This window comes from Camelina sativa, chromosome 9 (genome assembly GCF_030686135.1).
Source record: "Camelina sativa cultivar CO46 ecotype springtype chromosome 9, ASM3068613v1".
In the NCBI taxonomy this organism is placed as follows: domain Eukaryota; kingdom Viridiplantae; phylum Streptophyta; class Magnoliopsida; order Brassicales; family Brassicaceae; genus Camelina; species Camelina sativa.
Window position 1 is genome coordinate 26,696,318 of NC_141888.1, and position 10,053 is coordinate 26,706,370.

Sequence of the window (10,053 nt, forward strand, 5' to 3'; positions counted from 1 at the left end):
CTCGATAAATCGGTAATCTTGTGAATCCCAGTGGTGGGCTCTCCGTCAAACTATAACATCAGGACCGTTCATCTCATTATCATTAAATATTTCATTATGTTTTTTTTTTTAATCTTTGAAACATCTTTATACTCTCCATTATGGAGTACTTTTTTATGGTTCGCTTTGATATTTGCATTATTACATTGTGACGTATTAAAATACTATCCTATTATTGGAGGAATTGTCAAGATTGGTAACATCACATTTCGAAACAACAAGGCTCCAAAAAAAGAAAATTAATTGAATATTCTCTCATGTAATTATGGTTCTATCCTTACTTTCTAATCCCATGTTTCATTAAATCCATATGTTTCTATTTATGTAAAATAAATGTTTTTCAAAATTTGTTTTTCTTCCTCTAATATATTTGAAGTATAAGGGGGTTATTGGTTTATGATTTAGAAAGAATTTTAATGATTTTAAAAGTTATGTAAAATATGTTGTTATTCAATCAAGACTTTTTTAAAACTTTTTTAAAAATTTAGTGTTATTGGTTGTGGATTTGTAAAAAATTATCTAAAATCTTGATAAATCTAGTGTTATTGGATTAAGAGTCTTATAAAGTCATTAAAAGTTTTATGTTATTCAATTAAAACAAAAGAATCATGGATTGTTAATAAATTCAAATTTTGTGTTATTGGTTTAGGATTTTATAACATTTCCTTCATAACAAAAGTCATGAAAACTCTTTCATCAAATAGAAAGATTTTGAAAGATTTTATGAAATATTTTACAAGATTAGGAAACACAAATCAGCAAGATTTAAAATAACTTTCTAAACAATCTCTTATAGAATCCTTCATTTTTACTTTCTAATTTTCTATGATTTTAAAAATCAGCAAAATTTTTAAAAACACAAAGTCATTAAAATTCTTTCTAATCCTAAACCAAGACCTCCCCCTAAGTGTGTTCTATTCTAGTTTCACAATAAATAATGGTTTATAGAAGAAATCAAAGTTTCTTAAAAATCTCCCTCCAAGAGAAAAATCCAAAAAAAAAATGAAATAATTTATAATAAAACAATAAAATAAAACAATAAAAAATCACGCCATCTTCATCATCTTCCTCACTTACCCTCACCACACTATCACCCTTTTTAAACCAAACCCTAACTTACACAGAAAGAGAAAAAAAAATCAAAAAAGAGCCATGAAGCTTCTTCTTCTTCTTCTCCTCCTCCTCCACATTTCTCATACCTTCACCGTCGCTAAACCAATCACAGAGCTCAACGCTCTTCTCTCACTCAAATCCTCTCTCACCGGCGACGACCACTCACCACTCCTCACCTCATGGAACCTCTCATCAACAACCTTCTGTTCATGGACCGGTGTCAAGTGCGACGTCTCTCGCCGTCACGTGACCTCTCTCGACCTCTCTGGTCTCAACCTCTCCGGAACTCTCTCCTCCGACGTATCTCACTTACCTCTCTTGCAGAATCTTTCGCTCGCCGCTAATCAGATCTCAGGTCCTATCCCGCCGGAAATCTCAAAGCTCTCCGAGCTTCGTCTTCTCAATCTCTCCAATAATGTATTCAACGGTTCGTATCCCGATGAACTCTCCTCTGGATTGGTGAATCTCCGTGTTCTCGATTTGTATAACAACAACTTAACCGGAGACTTGCCGCTCTCAATCACGAACCTCACAGAGCTCCGGCATCTTCACCTCGGTGGTAATTACTTCTCCGGCAAAATCCCGGCGACGTACGGAACCTGGCCTGTTCTCGAGTACTTAGCCGTTTCCGGAAACGAGCTAATCGGAAAAATCCCTCCGGAGATCGGAAACCTAACGACCCTTCGCGAACTCTACATCGGGTATTACAACGCTTTTGAAGACGGTCTTCCACCGGAGATTGGGAATTTAACGGAGCTCCTACGTTTCGACGCCGCTAATTGCGGGTTAACCGGAGCGATTCCGCCGGAGATTGGAAAGCTTCAGAACCTAGATACGTTGTTTCTTCAAGTGAACGCGTTTGCGGGACCGTTAACTTCAGAGCTGGGATTGATTTCAAGCTTGAAATCTATGGATTTGTCTAACAATATGTTCACCGGCGAGATTCCGACGAGTTTTTCAGAGCTGAAGAACTTAACGCTTTTGAATCTCTTCAGAAACAAGCTCTACGGTGCTATACCTGAGTTCATCGGTGAATTGCCGGAGCTTGAAGTGTTACAGCTTTGGGAGAATAATTTCACCGGTGGTATCCCTCAGAAACTAGGGGATAATGGTAGATTAGTGATTCTTGATCTTTCCTCCAACAAACTCACCGGAACTTTGCCGCCGAATATGTGCTCCGGTAACAGGTTAATGACTTTAATCACTCTCGGCAACTTCTTGTTTGGTTCTATCCCGGATTCCCTTGGCAAATGTGAGTCATTGACCCGGATCCGGATGGGTCAAAATTTTCTCAACGGGTCGATTCCAAAGGGGCTTTTCGGGTTACCTAAATTATCTCAAGTGGAGCTCCAAGACAATTACCTCACCGGAGAGTTACCAATAAGTGGAGGCGTGTCTAGTGACCTTGGTCAGGTTAGTCTGTCTAATAACCAGCTCTCTGGTTCATTACCTGCAGCTATTGGAAACTTCTCCGGTGTTCAAAAACTACTCCTTGATGGTAACAAGTTCGCTGGTCCTATTCCACCGGAGATTGGGAGGCTTCAGCAGCTGTCTAAGTTGGATTTTAGTCACAATCTGTTTTCGGGTCGGATCGCACCGGAGATCAGTCGTTGTAAGCTGCTAACGTTTGTTGATCTGAGTCGTAATGAGCTCTCTGGTGACATTCCTAACGAGATCACTGGTATGAGGATCTTGAATTACTTGAATCTTTCGAGAAACCATCTCGTTGGTTCGATACCTGTGTCGATAGCATCAATGCAGAGTTTGACATCTGTTGATTTCTCTTACAACAATCTCTCCGGTTTAGTTCCAAGCACTGGACAGTTCAGTTACTTCAACTACACATCGTTCTTGGGAAATTCTGATCTTTGTGGTCCTTATTTGGGTCCTTGCGGCAAGGGAACTCACCAATCTCATGTTAAACCTTTATCAGCTACTACGAAACTGTTACTCGTCCTCGGATTGCTCTTTTGTTCGATGGTGTTTGCTATAGTGGCTATAATCAAAGCTCGGTCCTTGAGAAATGCGAGTGAAGCCAAGGCATGGAGATTGACTGCTTTCCAGAGACTAGACTTCACTTGTGACGATGTGTTGGACTCTCTCAAGGAAGACAACATCATAGGTAAAGGCGGTGCTGGGATTGTCTACAAAGGCACTATGCCTAGCGGTGACTTAGTAGCTGTCAAGAGATTAGCTACAATGTCCCATGGATCTTCTCACGATCACGGGTTCAACGCAGAGATTCAGACGCTAGGAAGGATCAGACACAGGCACATAGTGAGACTGCTCGGTTTTTGCTCTAACCACGAAACGAATCTCCTAGTGTATGAGTACATGCCTAATGGTAGTCTCGGAGAGGTTCTTCATGGCAAAAAAGGAGGTCATTTACATTGGGACACACGTTACAAGATAGCTCTTGAAGCTGCCAAAGGTCTTTGCTATCTCCATCACGATTGTTCCCCGTTGATTGTTCATAGAGATGTCAAATCCAACAACATCCTCCTCGATTCCAACTTTGAAGCTCACGTCGCTGACTTTGGTCTCGCCAAGTTCTTACAAGACTCCGGCACTTCTGAATGTATGTCCGCCATTGCTGGCTCCTACGGCTACATCGCTCCAGGTACTACTCACATTGGCATTTAATCAAACACTTGGTGAATGTAACAAAATCTCTGAAACTATTTTGTCCCTTGTTGTGCAGAGTACGCGTATACGTTGAAGGTAGATGAGAAGAGCGACGTGTACAGTTTCGGTGTTGTTCTTCTAGAACTCATCACCGGGAGAAAACCAGTCGGAGAGTTTGGCGCCGGCGTCGATATCGTTCAATGGGTTAGAAGCATGACGGATTCGAATAAAGACTGTGTGCTTAAAGTAATCGATCTTAGACTCTCTTCAGTACCAGTTCACGAAGTAACGCATGTCTTCTACGTTGCGTTGCTCTGCGTTGAAGAACAAGCGGTGGAGAGGCCGACGATGCGTGAAGTCGTTCAGATTCTCGCTGAGATCCCAAAGATGCCTCTTACGAAGCAGCTGGAGACGGAATCAGACGTGACGGAGAAAGCTCCGACGATGAATGAATCGTCGCCGGATTCAGGAAGTCCACCGGATCTCCTCAGTAATTAGATTTTCCGGCGATTGGGGTTGTTGATCGAGGGGCAAATTTGTCATTTACTTGTCTCCACGTCCTCTCGGTATAAAAATTTTAACCAATGAGATTTGGAGTTAATTACTTAAATAGCCCCCTCCTTGTCTGATTCGGTTAAGGCAAACAAGTCTGAAGTCTCAAGTGGTTTAAAACCACTCTTTTGGTTGTTTCGTTTCTATTAACGTCGGCACAAGTATTTCCAGTAGTTTTATTTTATTTATCCTTTGGTAGGAATTTTGTAATATGTACATTAAGGTTTGATTCTTAATTAAGAATTTTATTTGGTTTAATAATCTCAAGCAAACACTGTTTCATAGTGTTTCCATTATGTTGGAATTTGGAACATTTCATATTCCATTCTCACCTTTGCTTTAATTACTCTTTTGGATTGTATCTGATTGTTGTAGCTGACTAGCTGTTGTGTCACAACAAGACATTCCATGTGAAGAAAAATGAGAAAGAGAGGGAAAACTAAGGTATGAATGTGTTATGTGTGGGACTGAAGGTAAGGGGAGAAAGTGAAAGCTCACTCACAATTTCTAGAATTATTGCAAAATGTATGGGTAAAATGTCTTAATGAATTCAGATGGTCCTAAGATTTTTTTCCCAAATCTCTTCCCTTGTCTTGACGCAAAAATCTAATTTAGACGAAGCATTTATGACAACTCTCTCTCATTTATTATAAGCCATATATTCAACTTTGATTTTGACTCATCAAAAACCATATCCTTAGGTGTTGTTGCTATCCTTGATATCTAGTAATTTCTTCGATACCCATGACTGTAATTTAGGGACGAAAGAGAACAATAAGAATATTAGTTAATGATATTTTGGATGTATTATTAGCTTCTTCTACCATAGTCATTTAATTTACTTGAGTTTTCCGGCCGAGGTCCATCACAACTCAAACTACAAACGAATGTTAGATACAGTACATATGCCGCAAAGAAGAATAAGAAGGGGAAGAAAAAGAACAACAAGAAGAGCTCTATATATATATACTCTGATGATGTTTCTGAAACTAGAATATTTGTAGTTTTGTGTTTGAATTGGAACGTTTGTTTTCTTTCTTCAGTCTTCATTGGTTTTACCAAGACATTGTTATGTCACACCATTTGGTAAGAGAATCCAAATGCTGTTATTATTATACAGACTAGGTATGGACCCTCCCCGGAAAACTCACTTTAGTAAAATATTTATTACAAAAAATCTTTAATTAAATTTATTTATTAATTTATTGGGATTCTAAACTATTTAATGAAAAATTCAAAAATACAATTTGTTGGAACATTTTTTTATATTTTATTTGAAAAATATTATTTAAAAAATAATCTTACATTCACATGTGATTAAATAAAAATAATTATCAATTCTACACACATCAAATTAAACAAAGTTTTACGATTAAATGCCATGAGATTACTTTTTATTCAAAAAATATTCTTACCTTCACATGTGATTAAATAAATAATTATCAATGCTACACACATCAAATTAAAAAAAGTTTTAAGATTAAATGCCTTGAGATTACATTACAGTCGTGTTATTTCATTCACATTTATTCGTTGTAACCTTTCGTTTCCATCTTTTCGATGTCACCTTTTATCCGTGTCTTTTCGTCGTAACTTTTCATAATTTTTTTTAAATGAATAAATGCAAGCTACAATCGTCTCTTTGCAACATTACAATAATCTTTTTGTATATTTTATGAACCGCTACAACTTGTGCTTTTATTGTCAAATATGATATGTAAATGATTATATTTTAATTTTCTTTTTTTTCTTAAATGCTAAAATTATGAATACATTGTATAAGACACTATAAATTTCATGATTGATTCCAAAAGCTAAGAGAATGATTCTTCTCTCGATACTCATTGAAGCTGGCATTGTAATAATAAGCTTGTAGCCCTTGGCAGCAGCTGTAAATGCTAATCCAACTCCGGTGTTTCCACTGGTTGGCTCAATCAGCACACTCTACAGAACAAACAAAAAAGTTAAAACCAATCTCAAACCAAAAAAAAAACCTCAACATAAAATAGTGGTTTTGAGAATAAACCTCGCCTGGTTTGATAAGACCCTGTTTCTCCGCATCAGAAATCATGCTGAAACCAATCCTGCAAGAAGAAACAAGGTTTACATAAAAACCGAAACGAGGAAACATAGCATAGTTCAGTACTAAAGAAGAAACCTGTCTTTGACGCTGGAGCAAGGTTCCATCATCTCAAGCTTAGCAGCAACACGACCAACACATCCTTCAGCCACTTTGTTCAAATACACCAATGGAGTGTTCCCAATCAACGGAAGAATAAGTAAAACAGAATCAATCAATCTACATGTACATGAACATGGAACAAAAACGCAACTCCTTCGAATCTGAAGAGTGAAGATGAAGAAAAACTTACTTCAGTCACATCTTTAGCAATTCTACACGCCATGATTCAAAGCTTCACTGCTTAATTCACAAAAGAGAAAAAAACCAAAAAGGAATAAATCATCCGAATCAATTAACCAAAACACGAATCCAGTTTGTCCAACACTCAAAAACACCAAATCACTAGATTCTCAACATCGGAGTAAGCTTAATCCGATACAATTAGACGATCAAAACAGATATAAATCGAAATCGGTGGATGAGGTATAAGCAAGTAGATAAAAAAAAAAATGGTTACGTTTCATGCAATCAATCAGAAAAGCTCTAAGACCCTTCCAGCGAACATGGTGGTTTAACTTCTTTCCTAGTCTCCCTCTTCTCTCCGTCTTGACTCTGTTTCTGTCATTCGCGTCAAGCTTCTTCACGTGGCAACCTCTAGCAACAAAAACGGAAGCTCTCATACCCTTCCGGCCGCGAACATGGTGGTTTTAGAGAGGTCATATGATCAGCTCGTGTTGGATCTGAGCGCACATTACGTAGAGGACGACCCCAAGGCATAGAGACACTAGAGAGAAGTCAACAGGTTACGTTAACTTTACAGACACGGCAAGGTCGAGATTGATTCTCCGGTGTCAATCTCAGGTCCTCTGTTACAAAATTTTGTTTACATTAATTGTCATATGGAATTAGGGCATCTCCATTGGTTGGACTCTTATTTTGAAGTTCTTATATTTTTTTTTTAATTAAAAAGTATATTTTTACAAAATAAGAGTTTTTCTTGTTGAATAAAATTATAGTACTCCAATGGTACAACTTTTATTAGGGTTTTTATTTTTGAAAAAAAATTATACAACTCTTTCAATCAATAAGAGGTGCAAAAGCCCTGCATCATGGTAAACCAATAACAGTAAGATCAAGTCAAAAATCCATGATTGAGCTCAGATCAAGTCAATTTGGCCAGATTCGATTGCTCCTTTAACAATCTTGTAGCGTATGAAGTAGAGATCACCTTCCTATCATTTCCACAGTCCCAGGACTCTCTCCTCTGCCAAAACCATAGTAAACCCCACAGTTAGATAAAATAAAGGTTGTGTATGGGTATGGAGGAATAAGGTTAAGGAGGGAAGATAATTCTCTCACTCTTCAATAGGACTGCGGCACTATAAAATGTAAATTCACAATTATAGTCATCACAAAACACACACAACTCTAGCTACTGTGAAGGGAGTGTTCAACTATAGTGACAATCTGAACTAACTGATATCACAGTAATTAGGTTCAGGGAGTTACCCATATCATCCACTTCACTTATATGGGATTGCTTGAGGACCGACTGATAATTCTCGGGTAACATTAAGCAGGACAGTCTTTTCGAAATGCGTTGCCAAATCATCAGCACGCCTGCGAATGTGATCATTCAAATGTATGTCTCACAACAACAGCCATTAACGTAAATTGTAAAAACTAAAGTTTGAAGTCAAAAAGACCACTCAAACGGATACTCTTGAAAATAAGTACCTCGGCTACCTGAGGTTTTCAATTTCCGGGAGAGTTCATGTATGGGTTCATTATAATCCCGTTTCGAACTTGTAAAGTATCTCTAACAGTATCTATACCACACAGAATCTACACTAAACCTATAGCATTTACTACCACACAAAACAAAGGTGGCAAAAGAGCTTACAAGGACAAAGACAAGCCAATGAACAACTTAAAGATATCAGCCAAATAAGAAAACAAACTTTGTAGCAAAGACTCTCTCCTGCCTCAGAAAGCCGCCTTTCAGCTTCTTCTGACTTGAGGTTGTGGAACATAAACTTCTCAATCTGTAACAAACAACACTATCCATTAGAGATGATAAAGATTTTTGTTCGAGGTTCTAAAATATCCATTAGAGATGATAAAGATCCTGGATGTGGAGGAAGCTACTAAAATATCGAGATATTGCCAAAGATTTTTGCAGAGTTGATGTGCATGATGGAGATCAAACCTCTTTCTGGTTTGACAATTGGTCTTCCTTGGGGCGTCTGATTGAGATCACGGGGGAACGAGGATATATTGACCTGGGGATAAGTAAGCATATGTCAGTTGCAGAGGCATGGGAGCGTAGGCCTCGACGGCATCGGTCTGCAGATTTGAATTCCATTGAAGAAGTTTTGGCTTCTAAGCAGCGATCACGTACAAATGCAGAGGATACAACATTATGGAAGGGGAAAACTGACTATTTATCGTTCCCACTTCTCCACCAAGGATACTTGGAACCATGTTCGATCCATATCACCTTCGGTTTCTTGGCACAAAGGGGTTTGGTTTGCCCACGCAACGCCAAAGTACTCTTTTTGTGTCTGGCTGGCGACAAGGAACAGGCTTTCAACGGGGGACAGAATGCTTCTTTGGAACAGGGGTCTGGCCACGACTTGTGTTTTCTGCAATCACACTCTTGAAACTCGGGACCACCTTTTCTTCACCTGCAGTTTTACATCTGGTATATGGGCTAATGTTGCCAAGAAGATCTTTGTGGCGAGGTTCTCTTTGGACTGTCAAACATTGATCACAGCGATATCGAGCTCTTGGAAAGATCGAGTGGAGAGTTTTGCTGTCCGCTATGTTTTCCAAGCCACGGTACATGCTCTATGGCGTGAGTGAAACAGAAGACGCCATGGAGAACCTATAACCACTGCGGAGCAGTTGATCAAATCTATTGACAGACAAGTGAGGGACCGGATTCTCTCAATAGCCAAGAGTGGTGATCGACGCTACGATGCTGCTCTGCAGTATTGGCTAGCATCTCGATATTAATTTCCATACAATCTAAGCCTGTAGTCCACAATTTATTTTGATTTCTCTGTTTAACCCACATATTGCACTAGTTGTACAAAGGTTATTTTTTCTTTGAATCAAATTTAACATTTTATTCAAAAAAAAAAATAAATCAACAAGAAAAAAAAATGAGGCAAAATTTCTCTCTGTTTGGAGAAATATCACGAAGTCGAAGAGATGCAAATAGTTAAATACAAATCGGATCATAAACTCCTTATAAGAAAATAAGAAGAAAAAAAGATGATAGGTCTAATTTGAGCCTTAGTTGTGATAAGTCGGCCGAGTAAATATAAATGGGCTTGTTTTTATGAAGCCCAAAAAGAAAAGTATCCCCGTATATAAAAAAAAGTAAGCAAGGAGGAGGGAATGTAAAGTTTTGTACTGCTCGGCTTTGTCTCTTGTTCCCGAACGAAGCAGCTACTCCCGCTCTCACTTTTCCCCTTTTTCCCTAATCAATATATGTGTTTGGATAAGAAACCTTATTTCGATTTTTACTCCGCTGGCTGTTTTACCCTATCTGATATTTGGCTGTTTTTGAAAAAATGGATGGACCCAGAAACAAA

At 38.3% G+C, this 10,053-nt stretch overlaps 2 protein-coding genes across 2 annotated transcripts; both read left to right on the forward strand.

Annotated features, from left to right (window-relative positions):
* Positions 1-1,005: 1,005 nt before the first annotated feature.
* LOC104711487 (leucine-rich repeat receptor-like serine/threonine-protein kinase BAM1) lies at positions 1,006-4,587 on the forward strand. Its single transcript, XM_010428187.3, has 2 exons — positions 1,006-3,772; positions 3,854-4,587. The coding sequence occupies exons 1-2, from the start codon at positions 1,192-1,194 to the stop codon at positions 4,273-4,275; spliced, it is 3,003 nt and encodes a 1,000-aa protein (XP_010426489.1). The 5' UTR covers positions 1,006-1,191; the 3' UTR covers positions 4,276-4,587.
* Positions 4,588-8,583: 3,996 nt separating this feature from the next.
* LOC147938818 (uncharacterized) lies at positions 8,584-9,316 on the forward strand. Its single transcript, XM_087465772.1, has 2 exons — positions 8,584-9,074; positions 9,145-9,316. The coding sequence occupies exons 1-2, from the start codon at positions 8,584-8,586 to the stop codon at positions 9,314-9,316; spliced, it is 663 nt and encodes a 220-aa protein (XP_087321898.1).
* The last annotated feature ends 737 nt before the right edge of the window (positions 9,317-10,053 follow it).